The sequence below is a fragment of the Podarcis raffonei genome, chromosome 3 (genome assembly GCF_027172205.1).
Source record: "Podarcis raffonei isolate rPodRaf1 chromosome 3, rPodRaf1.pri, whole genome shotgun sequence".
Lineage (NCBI taxonomy): Eukaryota > Metazoa > Chordata > Lepidosauria > Squamata > Lacertidae > Podarcis > Podarcis raffonei.
The window spans coordinates 35312021-35329961 of record NC_070604.1 but is presented as its reverse complement, the minus strand read 5'-3'; the positions used below and the strand labels follow the sequence as shown (position 1 = coordinate 35329961).

The 17941-nt window shown below is 39.8% G+C and overlaps 1 protein-coding gene across 39 annotated transcripts in view; it reads left to right on the top strand.

Moving 5' to 3' along the window:
* The window catches only part of DST (dystonin), a 304267-nt gene that overhangs the window by 248573 nt on the left and 37753 nt on the right, over positions 1-17941 (top strand). For all 39 annotated transcript variants that reach the window (XM_053381110.1, XM_053381108.1, XM_053381102.1 and 36 more), the window contains 11 exons: positions 133-240; positions 995-1213; positions 2669-2872; positions 3885-4116; positions 4219-4445; positions 6205-6327; positions 6830-6931; positions 11090-11191; positions 13608-13781; positions 15437-15592; positions 17291-17488. In XM_053381110.1, coding sequence (XP_053237085.1) covers positions 133-240; positions 995-1213; positions 2669-2872; positions 3885-4116; positions 4219-4445; positions 6205-6327; positions 6830-6931; positions 11090-11191; positions 13608-13781; positions 15437-15592; positions 17291-17488 — 1845 coding nt within the window. The remainder of the gene's footprint in view (positions 1-132; positions 241-994; positions 1214-2668; positions 2873-3884; positions 4117-4218; positions 4446-6204; positions 6328-6829; positions 6932-11089; positions 11192-13607; positions 13782-15436; positions 15593-17290; positions 17489-17941) is intronic.

Here is a 17941-nt window from a genome sequence, read left to right as displayed (position 1 = left end):
ATTCCATCTGTAATGCAATAATTAATGGCCATTACTTTTTCTGCTATGATTTAATTTTCAAACCATTATAGTGCAGGCTTTTGCTCTATGTCCTCATATTCCTAATACCAGAGTATTGTATTATGTAATTAGGCATTTACCATGGAGATTTTGAAACACAAGGATACAATAGAAGAGCTTGTTGCATCTGGGGATGAGATTATGAAGACATGCACGGAAGAGGACAAACAAACCATGAAGGTAATGGAGCATGATTTGCACTTGCTTACCAATAACTTTGAAAATCTCCATGCGTAAGGGATTCCTAAGCCATGTTGCTGGAGCCCACTAAGATTATGTAAGAGGGGCTGAAATGTGCCTTGAAAGCTTAAGCTGCCTCAAGTTGGCTGCATCATGCAGCACGTGGTTAAACTATGGAACTTGTTCCCACAGGAGGCAGTGAATGGCCTCTAACTTACATGGCTTTAAAAGAGGATTAGACAAATTCATAAAGCTATCAATGGCTATTAGCCATAATGGCTATGCTCTGCGCAGTTGGAGGCAGTGATGCTTCTGAATACCAGTTACTGGAAACCAGAGGAGGGGAAAGTGCTCTTGTGCTTGAATCTTGCATGCTGGTTTTCCACAGGTCATTGTGAGAACAGGATGGGGGACTAGATGGACCATTGGCCTGATCCAGCAGGTTCTTAAAACTTACTTGAAATGCCTGTTGAAATTTTAAAAGGCCTTCAGTATACACTCAAAATTCAACAAGAAAGAGGGCCTGCCTGATATCAACCATGGGGGAGTTCCATAGAATTGGACCCGGAATGCTGAATCCACAACTCCTTGGGGGATATGCCTCCCCCAAGCACCTGCCTACTTGCCCCCTAAAGGACTAAAAGATTGCCCACCCTGTTATATAGCAAGACTAGTCACCTGCCACAATGGTAATCTTGTAAATGTCTCCAACCAAAATATAAATGCTGGTGTTTGTTGGTAATTTCTTTAATAGAAGAAGCTGGAAGACCTCTTGCAGAAGTATAATACACTCTGTCAAATGAACTCTAAGAGGAACCTGCAGCTAGAAAGAGCTCAGTCTCTAGCCAGTCAGTTCTGGGAGACTTATGAAGAGATTTGGCCATGGCTAACGGAAACACAAACAGTAATATCACAGCTTCCAGCACCAGCTCTTGAATATGAAACCCTAAAGCAACAACAAGAAGAGCACCGGGTAAGTTTGCAGTTGTCTTACAAAATGCTGTTAATTCCAAAGGTCAAAAGAAGTGCAGCCCTCTCTTTAGCATGTCATATTCACCAAACCAACCAATACTTATCAGATTTTACATATTTTTTACTCTCTGTTAAAAACAACAACCCAAAATTCATTTTATTATGAAACAAACATTTTCTATTTTAATATAAACACAAGTTTGAGATTATTCTCAAGGCAGAGCAATCATTGTGAAAAGTGGATTAGTGAATTAGTGGCCTAACTCTGAACAAATTATTTACATTTTTTTTAAAGGAATGAGAATGTTCAACAGTATCCAAAATAGCTGGAATGCAAAGCAAGCTGTAGTGTTCCCTAAGAAAAAAAAATCAAAAATCCAAAGTTGGGAAACACCTTAATTTGGACCAGCCAAAGTATCACAATCTTTTGAGTTCTACAAAACTCTTAGTCAGGATGTTATGTAAAGCAGAGAATGGGGGAAAGGGGGCGGGGGACAGCAACAAACAACAAAAATGGTTGTGGCCACTACGTCTGCATTTAGATTCAGTTTTAAGAGAGATTGCATGCTGGATTGGACTAGGTGCTGCAGACTCAGTCTGTACCCAGGATTTTGGGGAAAGAGGTGATGGCTGACCCCCAATTTTGGAAACATAAAGTCCAGCAGTTACTCAGTTCTGCCTCCAGCCTTAACAAAAGACAGAGGTTCCTGATTAGGCAGAGTGCAGCAATAAAGAGAAACATGGCTGTCTTCATATTAGCAAAGTTGGAGATTAATTATAGAGAGTGTTCTGGGTAGAAAAATCAGCTAAAGCTTCATTGAGTAGTAGTGAAGGCATACTGAATACAACAGAAACTGGAGACAAACAAAAGAATAAGTACCCAGAAGCACCTTCTAAAAGTGAACTTTAAAACTATAACAGTTTGTTCTGTTAATTTATGCTTTAAATGTGCAACAGTGTGTTGCTTCCATTTTAATGCACAATATTTTCTACGAGTCTCAAAAATATTGGACGATCTTAATATGCTTTCTTGACGTAACCTTGGAGGTTTGATTTGCTTGCTTTTGTTACAGCACTCGAGCACTAGCGAGCTATTTATAATCATATTTAAACAATTTGGCATCTTCTGGAATGCCATTACTTAATAAATCATTTAGAGTGCCGGACAACTGGCTGAATACTTTTGACTAGTTATATTGTTTTGCTTCCCAGATTCTGTTCTTTTGGTTGACTAAAATGCTGTTTTTCTAGTATAAAGGAAACATTATATGCTTAGAGCTGAAAACACAACACTAAGGCTAAATGGATATATCCAGTATGAGTTATACTTTGTCTTAGCATGCAGCTGGGATTGTTTATTTAGACCACCTTGCCAGCTGAACGTGTTGGACGCACAGACAGCTGGAATGTGGCGATGTAAGGGTTAGATACTGATAAGTGTTTTGCTTTGCTATAGCAACTGCGAGAGTTGATTGCTGAACACAAGCCTCATATAGATAAGATGAATAAAACTGGACCTCAGCTTCTGGAGCTGAGCCCGCGAGAAGGTTTTTCAATCCAAGAGAAGTATGTAGCAGCTGATGCCCTTTATAGTCGAATTAAAGAAGATGTCAAAAAGCGAGCTCAGGCACTGGACGAAGCCATTTCTCAGTCTACCCAGGTAACATTATTTATTAGAAGAGCAATTAGATTCCAACTGCAGGATGTTGTTATCTTAAATCAATAGACTCTAGGTACATAGTGGACTTGCCAAGACACTACGTCACCAAATATGTGAATACGCCCATCATTGCACATAAATTTGCTCTTCCTATCTGTTAAAGAATTAAGGGCATTGTATTTTGGTGAATCAAACCTTCCCCCTGTGCCATCAAGTTCCTTGAAGGAAAGGCCTAATTAAAAAATGGAAATATTCTTATCCTATTTGGGAATTACAGAATTGTTTTTCCCTGAATAATAAAGCCAGTATCCTACATAATAGTGATTTGTTCATGCATGCACACAATCAAAGAGGCTAATTGGTGTCAAGACAGCCCAGGGTTTCTCCTGGTGTCTTTGCCAAAAATAGTGGTGGTGGGACAGTGACTGACTGTTGGTCAGACTTGGCATGAAGCAACTTCCAACTTTCCAACGTAATGCTGCTGCATTATAGTTTTGTGACCCTACCTACCTAGGAGCTAGATGTTTATGTTCATACCATGTCTATAAATCACTGCCACATAATGTTAACAGTAATTAACCAATGCAGTAAGATATTTATTAGATAAAACTTATTAATGATGTGAATTGCTGACATTTTTTAAACGACATAACACATTGTGGCTAAGGATGGTGAAAGAAAAAAATGTGTTAATCCCTCTGTGTTATAAAACCATGTTCAGGAAACTATTAATACATGGTATTAATACATGGTCTGTTCTGTAATGCTGCCTAGTTCACTAACAAGCAGATATGATTTGGACACCTTGATTGGGAAACATAAATTTTGCTTAAACTAAGATCATAAATCTGTTGAGAAAGACAAAAAGTCACAAAAATAGTTAAGGATGCTTTAAGCATGTTCATTCAACTATAACTGGGTTTTTTCTGGTTTGACCCAATTCCTTTTAAATGTTGCTAATAATCTGTCACTCACCCAGTCTTCTCTCCCTCCTCCCCATTTGTCTGCATAGTTCCATGACAAGATAGATTCGACCACTGAGAGCCTAGAACGCATTGTTGAACGTTTGAGGCAACCGCCTTCCATCTCAGCTGAGGTTGAGAAGATTAAAGAACAGATCGGTGAAAATAAGAACGTGTCTGTCGACCTTGAAAAACTTCAGCCGGTCTATGAAACCCTCAAGCAGCGCGGGGAGGAGATGATTGCCCGTTCAGAAGGCGCTGATAAGGACATCTCTGCTAAAGGTAGACTTCAGAATTTCAAAATAAATGCATGAACAAGTTTCCACAAGCACCTTTTAAGAAGCAGAACTTTATATACCTGCCTGTGTATATTTTGCTTCCTAGTGGTTCAGGATAAGTTGGATCAAATGGTCTTGATGTGGGAAGACATCCATACCCTGGCTGAGGAAAGGGAGGCCAAATTGCTTGATGCAATGGAATTAGCAGAGAAGTTCTGGTGTGATCATATGGCTCTCATAGCCACTATTAAGGATACTCAGGATTTTATCAGAGAACTAGAAGGAGCTGGAATTGATCCTTCAGTGGTAAAGCAACAGCAAGAAGCAGCAGAGGTAAGTGAAATGTAATTGTTGGGCTTAGGCTATTGTCCTGCTCCCATATATTTCTTTGCAATCATGTATAGGCATGTTAGTGGTTTGGACTATATTGTTATGCTATGTTTAGTGGAAATTCCTTTACAAATCATCATGGCTGGTTCAGATTTAACAGGAAACCATTGTTTCCAGCTATGTGAATGAGCCACACTGAACCACCTCCTCCCGTCTCCAGTGCAAGGTTCTTCACAGCTCATTCACATTGTGGGAACTCCTAATTACCCATTATATATGGACAGGACTAGATATAGAGTCCAGCACCATCTGTGTGGATTTATTTTGCTTCTTTAAGAAACATAAATCCCTGTGTGTAACAAATGCATAACTACAGGTAATCATGGCCTGCATTTTTTTGCCTTCCTGCACTAGTCAGTAATGCCCTTTTTTCTCTTCAGAGTCTATGCACTGCTAAAAGAAAAGACTTGCATGGGGAAAAATGCATTTGAAGTAATAATGAAAGGTGATGCCTGTGTTCTACCTCCTATGTCAAAGGCAGTTTGCCTCTGAATATCAGCTCCTGGGTATCACAAGTGCTGTTGCGCACAGGTCCTTGTGGGCATCTGGTTGACCACTGTGAGAACATGATGCTGGACTAGATAAGCCTTTGGCCTCAACCCAGCAGGACTCAGCATTCTTTCTAATGACTATTGTGTCCTTATAAGCCATTTAATGATGATTCAAGCATTGGGCCGGATTCAGTTAACCCAGTTTGCTTATGGAAGCCAGCACAAGAACTTCTACTAGCTCAATAGAGATTCACCCCTCTTCTCCCCCTTCACCGCAAATCTGCTCTGGAGGGTCAGGGGAAACCCCAGAACAGCATGGAGAGGGAGGAAAAGGGAGATAGTTGCATCTGACAAGCAGAAATGCCTTTGCTGATGGAATATTGGCATAGTGTGATGTTGAATTCCACCCATTGAGTGGGGAAAAATTCATGCATTAATCACCCTTAAAAGACCATCCGTTCTCACCCAGGTCAATCTCCCTCCCAACTTGGTGTTCAAATGACTGCACAAGTTTGGTCTTTTGGTTTACGTTTCTAATAGGCACTCCCCTCCCCAGTATTGCCTGTTGAAGTGAGAGACTTTCCTAAGTCATTTGTGATTTGCTGTGGTAGGATGTGTGTGGGATAAAGTGGAAGAGAGGGAATAAAATAATCTCACTGCCATTGGACATGCCTAAAACAGCTCTGGTTTCCAACCTTTATTCACAAAAGTCATAAACATTCATTACAGGGAAATAATAGCAGCCTGGGACCATGTGACATTGAGACATTGCATTTTTATTTGATAATATTCAGAAGCAAGACCTACTAATTTGTTTAAAAGGAGGCTAGTATTCACCTTATTTTCTTAGCATTATGGTGTAATTTCCCCACACTGTATGGCTACAATGTTAGCTTATTGAATTTGAAAGCTGTTTTTCTAAGCAGGTGGATATGTCAGTCCCTGTAATGTTCTGGATACAGAGGAATTGTTAAGCCCCTGCCACAACAACCATCTGCTCAATGGGTGAAGAAAAACCTACTCTTAAACTCGTTCCTTCATGTTGTCATCTTCTTTATAAATCAATATATTTTTAAAATTTAAGGTCAGCATGGCCTTATGCTATGCTAGTTAAACACTAATGAATAGCAAATAATGTTTGCCACTCTGAATGAATCTTAAATATTGAATTTAATTTATGGAAAGTTTAACATTTCGTTTCTCTTTTTTAGACCATTAAAGAAGAGATAGATGGGTTACAAGAAGACTTAGATGTAGTGGTAAGCCTTGGCTCTGAACTGATAGCAGCATGTGGAGAACCTGACAAACCATTAGTCAACAAGAGCATAGATGAGGTATGAGTCATGTAATTGTTTGGCATTTTATGCCCATATGAAATGGATAGAAAGGTGTTTCATTTTTTAAACTGATGTATGGTGCCTAATTTAAATACTTGGCAAACAAACAGGGTTCTTTGGGGAGTCAAAAGTAAAATTCACCACACTGGCTTCTGGTTTGATTTTGAAACCTTCAAGGCACTTTGCAGAACTGAAATAAACCTATGAAGCTCATAGTTTAACTTGCACTGATAAGTGGAACCATCCACATATTTAACTATGGTATGGTAATAAGCCACCAAAAACTTGGGTGGATGGAATCCTGGTCCTTGATAGAGACATATCCACCTAGATTTAGTGATGTTCCTTGCTCTTATTATAATATTAGGGAAGCTCTTGCATAATTTTTATATTGCAGATAGAGAAACCTTAATCTAATGTCAATCCTAAGTTTTAATATATAGGTTATAGACATTGCCTTCCAGTTTTTTATTCAACTGAATCTCCATTTAAAATGCAGCTAAATTCTGCTTGGGATGCTTTAAATAAAGCATGGAAAGAACGTGTTGACAAGCTTGAGGAAGCAATGCAAGCGGCTGTTCAGTATCAAGATGGATTGCAGGTAAGGTTATTTTAATCTTTAAAATTTACAAGCATTATCTAGTATTATTTTTTTCTTTTTTAAGGGTAACATTTTTAATCAGCCAGAGACCCCTGACTTGATTGTTGGTTCAGAACAATTGAAAATGTTGGTTTTCATTTAACCTATAAAGCACTTAATGGTTTCATACTATTGTGACCTCATCTTCATCCTCCTGCAAGTTCTTAGATCGTAAGCTTTTGAATTTGCTTGGGAACAGCACTCCAAATTTTTCTATTACTATACCAAGTTTGTATGATGAGGAATTCTCAGGCAAAATGCAAGCCTATGTTCTTCTTTCTGGCAGCACAAGGCATCCTGGTTGTTTGGGCTGGCTTTTGGTGGAATTGGGTATTTTAATTTGATGTTAGTGGGTATTCTGTTGGTTTTACTGATCCTGATTTTATAATAGTGTTGCTTTCCCCTAAAACGGAGGTTGGGGGAACCTGTTGTCCTCCAGATGTTGTTGAACTTCAGTTCTCATCAGTGCCAGCCCACACAGCCAACACTCAAGGATTATGAGAACTGTAGTCCCAGCAACACCTGGAGGGCCCCAGGTTCTCCATCTCTGCACTAAAACATAGGCTGGGGCAGCTCAATTTCTAAATGAACAATTAATAAATATGTATATGAGGGCATGAACCATCCAAAGTTAAATGCATGTTATGGGTCATGCAGTGTGCTATATTGGAGATGTGTGATTGGATCTTCTAGCATATTCTTCTCATAAAAGGGTGTGTGTGTGTGTGTGTGAGAGAGAGAGAGAGAGAGAGAGAGAGAGAGAGAGCGCCACAGCACAGGGGGTATTTTTAAAATTAAACCCCCTCCCCTTTTTTCTTTCTACCCTGAGCTGCTGTAGAAGGAAAATCATATGGGCACAATACTGACCTATGCATAGGTATTTTTCCTTGTGACTAGTTCAGATGTAGCGAGAAATCTTGGTTTGCTGTTACGTGTGCAAACCAGGACAATCATCAAACTCACATGTTTTCCCCTCTTCCATTTCCCTCCCCTTTATGCATTGGAGGAACAAATGTAAAGCTTTAGTTGTGGTTTGTAACAAACGGGTTAGAGCAAATTATCAAATGCTGGTTTGGGTGCCTCACATTCTCAGATTTTGATGGAACAGGAAACCATTGTTTGTTACAAACCGGTAATGAAAGCTTCACATTTCTACCACTTCACTTTTGAAGTGGGGGAAAGGAAACGAGGAGCACATGATCCTGAGATTTGCTGCTGGTCATTCACATAATGAAAAACCATGACTTTTTGTTGCATCTGTTCAAGACCTATATGCCAGTAAAATGAGGATGCATCAGTAGATCAAGAGAACCTCCGCTGAAAGAGTTTGGTCACTATGAGACATTTAGCTCAGACAAAATGTGAGATGGTGACATTCAAACCAAAAGGGGGGGGGCTAAGCTTTTTTTGGCAAGGTCCTTTGTAGTTTGGACAAAAGATTCACTTGGTAGATTCTATACATTTTAATTTGCTGATATGTCATGGTAGTTGACATGAAATTTGTCTCCAATAGAAGCATGTCTATAATTGAATATCTTCACATTTTATGGCTGCTAGCTTCCTAACCATCTATTGATAAGGTTCAGGTTATAGTTCAGGTACACTGGGTGTGTAATAGGAGTGCTAAAATTAGCTGATGATTTTTCAAGTGCATTTTTTAAAAGAAAAGTGGTTAAACAGTGCTAGGAACAGAAATGTTAAAAGTAGTTTATCTAAATTTTTAACATCTCTTTTTTCCCCTCACCACTGTACAATATAAGCATTACATGTCACTTTTTGATCAACAGATCAATTCTAGAAAGATTACTAATTGCTTATTTCAATAAAGATAGCTTTTCCATATCACAAGGTTTGAAGGTCAATTTTATAGCATTCACCTATGTGATTGTAACTGATCCTATAACCAGGTTTTAATCTGAACATATTTCTATTGATTTGTTGTTGTTGTTGTTGTTAGAATTTATGACCGCCCCATGCCTATAGATCTCAGGGCAGTTCACAGAACAAAATCGAAATATAAAACCACAAAATATATAATCAAAATAAAAATAACAACCCAATACCCCCCCCCCCATAAAAGAACCACATTTTAAAAGGGCATAGGATGTTAATTAAATCAACCAAAGGCCTGGTTAAAAAGGAACGTTTCTGCCTGGCACCTAAAATGTGTATAATGAAGGCGCCAGGCAAACCTCCCTGGGGAGAGCATGCCACAGACGGGGTGCCATTGCAGAGAAGGCCTGTTCTCATGTTGCCATCCAAAACTTATCTGATGGTGATTTGATTCTATTCAGTGAGCAACATCCCACATATTCCAAAATTACCATATTTCATCCCTGGCCTTGCTAAATTTTATCTGCTCAGCAGATTTCACTGCTTTGGATCACATACATTGCTTTTAAAGATAGAATAACTAACTACCTGTTGGAACAAGGATGAGGACCCTCATGCCTGGGCGGGGGAGACCAAAGCAGCCCTCCAGCCCTCTCTCCCTGGCCCTTTGCACTCACCCCTGGCCACCCACCTTCAACTGCACCCCCTTCCCCCAGGTCACAGTCAACCTTACTTTATACCCACTTTGAGTGTTTTTGCCCGGCTGGATTGTGTTCTTGAACTCTGATGGTGCCTCTTAGTAACCTGGATGAGAGTATGGAGTGGAGTGTGTAAGTTTGTGTAGAATCAAGCCTGCTATATGAAGGTAAACTGTAGATTAGTTGCTTTACCCACTTTGCCTCTGGGCTTGCTCACTATTGTGGACTACAGTCTGGAAAAGGGGTTCCCCATCTCTGCGTTAGAAATTGCATTGCATGTTGGACCGTGGTAAAATGTTAAGAGGCCGGACAACATCGTAACATCATGCCCAATTACTTTTTAGACTCTGTTTTTTTATTTAAAAAGACTGTATTTGACCAGAGGGTCCCAGCAATGTGCTTATTTCTATATTTCAGCTTTCTTGGCTTTAATTCCTAACCTAAAAGCCATCAGTTTCTTAGTCTTTATCCTGCATTGTCTCCAGTATGACATTATGCCAGAAGACACTTGCAGAAGCAGTGTGCACTCCAAAAAGTTGTGGATATTTCCCACCAAATGGAACTAAGCAGGCTAGTTCCTAGATTTTATTGGGGTAGGAGAGGAGCTCTTTGATATATTGACATGCACATGTATGCATGCTCTTAAATGGAATACCTGCTGCCAAATTGGAGGTGAAGTGTGAACACAACTGCTCAGGCATAGCTGATGCATGATCCCTGGTAGTAGTTCACACCTCATTAATGGGGAGTGAAGTGGCCTTTGCTATCCAATGTTATGAAATGTCCTTGAATGTTATGAAAATCTAGCTTCCTCTGCTGCATTTTTACCCATCTTGAGTCATAGATATGGCACCGGAAGAGTGTTTGAATATCACCCTCTGAGCTTCCTCTAAAGACCTTCAGATATCTTGAGAATTTTAATAAATGATTTGACTCATACATTCCAGAAGTATAGCCAGATCACACTATCTGTTACCTCAAAAACAACAAAGAGATTTGTGGCACTTTAAAGACTAACAGTTCAATTCTAGGCATGACCCAATGAAACTTATTCGCAGGTAGGTATTAGAGGATTGCAACAAATACGTGACAATAATTTGGTTAGTTCTTAAGATGCCACAAGATTCTCCGTTGATGCCCCAATTGTAGGTTTTCTGGGGATAAAAATATTTGACAACTCTTATATTCAGAAATGGAGAAGTGTACAAAAAGTTATCACAGTGGAAAAACCCAGCAGAAATTCTTTGAACAGGCAACAACTGTTTTGTGTGGGGGTTATGTTCCTGACCCCCGTGCACATCAGTGGAGTGTGCATAAGCCCACTCTGCCCGATTATGCCTCTGCCCCCCCCCCCTTTCAGGCCATTTCCAGGTTATGGTGATGTGCATGTTCACAGTTATGCACATATTGGACAAGCATGAAACAGTTGTTGCCTGTAATACAGTTTTATTCAGTAGCAAATATACAGTACTTAGTGGCATTCACAGATCAATTATTAGTATGTTGCACCTACTATGAGGCTGTGCTATAGCATTACTTGGACTACTATTTTACCTGATTTTCTTATTCTTATTCAATATGTTTACAGGCCATATTTGACTGGGTGGATATCGCTGGCAGTAAATTAGCTGCGATGTCACCAGTTGGAACAGACCTAGAAACAGTAAAACAACAGACAGAAGAAATGAAGGTATGAAACAGTAACTTCTTATGAATGTACATCTTTCTGTTAGTGTTAGTGTTCCAAATCGCTTTGCATTCAGTCTGTAACAAAAAATAAATTATTTTCGTATGGGCATGTTGTTTAAAAATCTACAGCCTTTCTGAGTCTGAAAGTAATATGACATCAGTTTCCTCTCCAAGTTAATTGTGGATTTTTTTCAAGAGCGGTTATTTTTTCATCACTGCATCAATTACTTTTATGACACCCAGCTTCCCTTTTAGAATGTGCACAAGTTCCTGCAAAGCCTGTCATTCTTCATACCATGGATTAGTCCTAAACATTCATAGATCTCTTCATTTCCACCGCAGCCCACTGGACTATAAAGCAAAATCCCCAGCCAACTCTAAAAGCAATATTTGGAATGGAAATATGACTCATTCTTTTCATAATACCTGGATGCTGCTGTGTGCTTTGCACAGGAAGCAGGGATGGTATAGGATATCCTGTTTTAGGGCACAGGATTAGACTGGATGAATCCACTCCAGCCCAGTTATTGTATGTGCAAAGCAGGACTTGAATATGTTGGGAAATTAAACAGGAAATTTAACAGCCAATATTTAAGCCCTGTCTCTCACCAGGGGTTGAAGATTGAAAATTAGGGTTAAGAAATTACTTCTAAAAATGAAAGCGGGGATTAAGAGATCATCAAAACAGGGCAGAGTGCTGATAGTGATGCATCATCTTGACCCAGGGGTATACAGTAACAGGGGCGAGGGGGAAGCCCTTCTACATTTCTCACTTCTCTCTTATTGAATCAGTGTGTATCTTTGGTAAAAGATGTTAGGCTAGATAGGGAATAGGATTTTGTGAATGGGTCACAGCAGGGAGGCTTCAGGGAGTGTTGGCTGGCCGCCCAATGACTTACAGAGTGTGCTGAGGGCAGAAAGAAGTTATTGATGAATCCTTCTTCCTTGGATCTTCAACAAGCTTCGGGTGTGCAAAGGATTCCCTTCCTCTTCTGTGCCTGGCTCATCTGGTTTTGCATAGCTGTTCTTGGTCTGTGGGTCCCTGTACTTAACAGGTTTAACAGCCTTCTCAATAAGCATGTTTTTAAAGCTCTGAAGAAATGCCTTTTGACAAAAGAGAAAGCATTTGTTAACATCAACCACTGACATTCAAAACTCATGATATAGAGTTTGTCTTTTCCACAACCAAAATTAATATCAGATGAAAAAAATTCTCGGTTCCTCCATGCTTTTTGCAAACACTGTAGGGATATTTTGAATAAGGATGTATTATGGACATGTCCACATGGCCATCTGCTTTGAGCTCCATGCTGCTGTGTGCATTTGGAAACCGGGATATGACCCCTGGAACGGCTGTTGCCATTTCCTCTAAGGCTAGCAACATTCCTCTAGCAACAGAAATTCTGTGTATCCCATTAAGTCATGCAGTTGGTGGGGAAACTAATGTTGCTAAAGCCTCGAGCACATTCTCACATTGGTGACTGGTTGCTGAAGTGTCGTTCTTCCACATCTCTGCATTTATGTATAATTACATCTAATTCAGAGATGTAATGATATTAAGAAAATGCATGCCCAGAACTGTGACTCATGTAAAAATACAAGGGGTAGACGCTTCTGGATTCAGCTAATTTATTTATTACATTGATTAGTTATTCCATAACCACAGGAGTGTCAAACAATTAAAAGAATTTAAAGTATAAATCCAATAAAACATGAAATAACACCACCAAAAATTATAGAAAACAACAGCCATGTCAGAGCAGACTGGGTCAACAGTCAGGGAAATATAACAACGAACAAGAGAGAGCCACAAAATATTGTTGTACAGGTAAAACTATATCCTAATCCTCAATGAATGCAGACAGTAATATCTCTCTCTGTGTATGTGTATTGTCGCAGCCAACAAGCTATGTTTCTCACCTCTCTTTCCAATGACATGCTGCTTACAAAGAGGGGTAGGGTGAATGTAACAAGAGCTCAACATGGTGCAGGAGCAGTGGTGGACCCTGTCTGATGCTCCCACTTCTGTACCCACACCTGTTGCCTTGGCTCTGCTCCTGTCCTTCTTGGTAAGCAACAGCAATGGATGGCATTGGGAAGACAGGAAACAAACACTCAGGTACAACAGCTGCTACTGCATGAACATGTGCACATGGACACACACAAACTGATTTTTAAATTTGTTTTAAAAGTTCATGCTTTTGCATGCTGGATGCGTTTTCTTTTCCGGTGCAAGAGTGAAGTGTGCCTTCTGTGTTCATTTGGAGAAAACGCATGCCTTGGTTATTGGAAATCCAGGGGCAGAAATATCCGGTGTGACCTATTTGGCAATTTTGAAATAAGGACAGAGCATCCTACTAAGCACTCTTCTCTAGGTGATATTCATTGTTGACTATTGTCTTCCTTGGTTTCCACAGCAATTTAAGAAAGAAGCCTATCAGCAGCAGATTGAAATGGAACGGCTGAACCACCAAGCAGAGCTGTTGTTGAAGAAAGTGACAGAGGAGAGTGATAAGCACACCGTACAAGACCCCTTGTCTGAACTTAAGCTGTTGTGGGAAAGTCTGGAGGATAAAATCGTTAGCCGCCAGGTAAATGGAAACTGAAAGGGTAATATTCTGCCTTATGTTGCCATGAAATGCATGTTCTCTGACACTTGTGCTCTGAAATTTCAATAGCAACAGTTTCCACGTGGAAACTAACTTGTATGTCAAAGTTTATTACATGAGCTATCCATTGCAGGTCGGCATCAAATACTCATATTACTTTTTAACATTTTTTTTATTTATTATTTTCATTTAACATATTGCACTGTATTTTTAGTGTAGTACAATTTGAATTGATTGTAATACAGCAAAATACAATATATTGGAAATAACTTTCTGACAGTAAGAGCTGTTCGACAGTGAAACGGACTCCCTCAGAAGGCGGTGGACTCTCCTTCCTTGGAGGTTTTTAAGCAGAGGTTGGATGGCCACTTGTCATGGATGCTTTAGCTGAGATTCTTGATTTGCAGGAGGTTGGACTAGACGACCCTCAGGGTCCCTTCCATCTCTACAGTTCTATGAAATACAAAAGCAATAAAAAATATCACTTAAAATCATGCAGCATCTAGCACGTTACATTACAGTTGCTATAACAGATAGAAAAATCATGGGATGGCCCACCAAGGCCATCAACATTTTTTAGTGGTCATGGGGAAAAAGGGGGTTGGAAACCCTGAGCTTAGGGGATTTTCTGCACTGCTATGGAAATGCAATGCAAACTTTAAATTGGGCTATATTTTAGGGTAGCCTGGTCAAAATCTTCTGATCCACAAATTGAGCTACTACAGAAGAGCAATTTGACCCAAGGAGACAGCTGCCACACGGAGCAGTTTCCAATAAGCTTCCGGGCAGCAGATGTTTCCTGCAAATCAGGCTGTTGTTGTTGTAGCTATGAAGCTAGAAGCTGTACACCATAGTTATTTTTATTTATTTCTATGGGTTCATCAAAGTGCATTAGCAAAAAATATGCTAGTCCCTGCCCCAAGCAGATGGCAGGAGGACATGTTCCAGTGTGTTTAGGGTCAGTGGTTTATTATAAGTTGCTACACCACAATATTAAATCAGACATATGAGGTACATGGGAAGACATTGTTGGGTTTCTATGGTGGAGCTCCATTTTCAAATTCTGACCCAAACATGAAGCTCACTGGTTGGTGTTGAGCAACTCTGTCTCTTTGACTAACTATCCAAATTCCTTGGATGATAAAATGATCCCTTTTATATTACAGCTCACCCCCAAAAGAACTTTTAACTTTGTGTCCCCTGTCTAGAATTGTTTTCAGATAATGTTGCTGCATTCAAGCGCATTACATAAAATTTGGATGGCATCTCTTACTCCAGGAACAGTTGGTGACAAGGGGGCGGGGTCAGCACTTTGCCTCTGGCATCCTGGGAGTGGAGTCGCTGCTGCATGGTGGGGTGGTGGGGAGGTTGAGAGTTGGGTGTACATGTTCGTGGGAGCACTAGATAGGCTCTGCTGTTCAACCATCACAGTGTCAAACTACTGGCTGCCTCACCACTCAATAGTTGAAAGGAACTCCACTGCCAGGAGGCCAGGTGCATGGTGACGCACCTCCTCTCTGACCACTCTTGCCTTATTGCAATCATTCATTTGATGTTTGATGCAACTAAGGACATTTTAAATCGCTTGCGGCCTTAACATAAAGTAATAATTCCATCCATTCCCCCTTTTTTTACAGCATAAGCTGGAAGGCGCTTTGTTGGCTTTGGGGCAGTTCCAACATGCCCTGGATGAGTTGCTCGCATGGCTCACCCATACAGAGGACCTGCTGAATGAACAGAAACCTGTGGGTGGTGACCCCAAGGCTATTGAAATTGAGCTGGCCAAACATCATGTACGTAACTGAGAATTCTGAGATTCACTGCTTTTGATATATCTGGATCCTTTTTATGGCAACATTTGCAAAGAGCATTTTCGTACATCACCAAATCATGATTTCAAAGGATGCAAGCCCAAAGATAAATTTGTATTACAAAACATAATTGCTAACATATAGATATTGCTGTTTCCTCCCTTCTTTACGTTTCCCAGTCATGGATAGTTCAGAACATCTCATTGGTAAAAACAACAACGTATTCTTGGCAAAGCATCACATACCCGTCGTGGCTTAATAAATGAATTGCAGGTACAGAAAGGGTTCAGCAAACACTCACTCTTAGGTACTTCCTGCTCATTTAAGTCTTCCATGCTAGAGAGTACTTCCTCTTTGATCATCAAAAAATTCAGGAACTTGGCAAGCAGTTGCCATTGTCCTAAAAGAGTGGAGGGGAGAAAGAGTGGCACCTGTTTCTGTAATAGAAGTTTGACTTTTTCAAATTGATGGACATTTATTTAAAACAATGAATAATAAATCTTTTTCCATGTTCGACTTGTAACACAGAAGTGAGAGTGTATTCAAACATAGTTCTCACTTCACTAAATCACATCATACACAGTAAGTTTCCCTTTCCTGCACTGTGAAGACCATTACGGTGATATAATTTCATTTCTCTTACCTCAAATCTGAATGTTACACATAGGATCAATCCACTTAATGATTCCTGCAACAAACATCCATTTCCGTTATTTTCATATGGCAAATTCTCTTTATTTGCCCATTGGCTTAAATACCATTTTCTTCAAACTCCCTAAAAATGTTTCTCTTGATTTGGCAGCCATCCCTGGGATGCAATGTCCATTCTCACAGGGTTCGGCATAAAGGAAGATTTGGATAGCTTGGCATAACTTCATGAAGAAATTAGCAGAATGTTACATAACACCCCTGAACCCATATACTTTGAGCCTTGATGCACTCCCCATGCTTTGGCCACTTAGCCATCCTTAGAGGTCCTAAATAGGAGGAGCTATCCATGGGGACAGGCAGTTGCACCCCTCTCTTGACTGAACCATAATCCTCAAACTCAGAGCTTTCATTTTTTTAAATAGCAGGTTTCTATAATGAATAGGATAATAGGAAGAGCATAATAAGAGTCGAAATATGCGGACAGTATTCTACTACATGGGGAGAAATTAGGCTGCTCCCGCACCTTCATTGTTGGCTGACAACCAAATAGAATTAGAAAAAATGCATGGAGAAGAGGGCTATCGATTGCTACTAAACATGAACAATATGCCTGCACAGTTGGATTCATCAGTGCTTCTGAATACCAGTTGCTGGAAAGCACAGGAGATTGTGCTCAGGTCCTGTTTGTGCATTTCCCAGAAGCATTTGATTGGCCACTGTGAGGAGAGTATAAACAGTTATGAAAGTAAAGAAAAAACACTAAATTTAGTCATAGCTTCTTTTACAAATAGAGCACACTAAAATATGTCATGATTTTTGGTAGTAAAGATAATGTTGTTTGGTCAGGGATAATTGTAAACTATTAATGATAGTCGCATTCCCTTAGGCAAACTCTGAATCCTGTATGTTCTATTCTTAAATACTGCCCACAAAGTTTTTTACTGAAATTATTATGTTGCTACTTTAGTACAACTGAGTGAAATTAGCGTTTTTAAAATACGGCGAGGCATGACATGTTTGTAACTGCAGGTGCTGCAAAATGATGTCTTGGCTCACCAGTCCACTGTGGAAACAGTTAAGAAAGCAGGAAATGACCTTATTCAGTCAAGTGCTGTTGAAGAAGCGAGCAATCTGCAAAGCAAGCTGGAACTTCTGAATCAGCGATGGCAAAATGTCTTGGAAAAAACAGAAAAGAGGAAGCTGCAGCTGGACAGTGCTTTGATCCAGGTGTGTATGAGAAACTGAACAAAAGGGAAATAAACTTGCATCAAATTAATATATTTGAGCACATTTCAGCCAAGGTTAGGTTCTTTTACAGTCCTACTGATTTCCACAGGAGAATTGGGAACCCAGTTAGTTAGCTTTTCTGTCACTGAAATTGTAGGACTCAGAAATGGATAACTTTGGCTGGATTGTGCCCTTGGAGAACTAGCAATAATTTGAAGTATCAAGCTATAGATCATAACTATCTGAGCCTGAGTTTGTGTGCTTAAGTACCCATTTGTACAGCAGTGTTTCTCTGTCTGTGCCTAACTGTACTGTAATTAATATTTGCAGTCTTATTTACTGTCATATTTACTGTATGGATGATTTTAAAAAATGCATTTCCAATTGGAATTATTTGAGATATAAAATATAATTAGCAAACACCCACATCTATATATCTCCATTAAAAGTTTA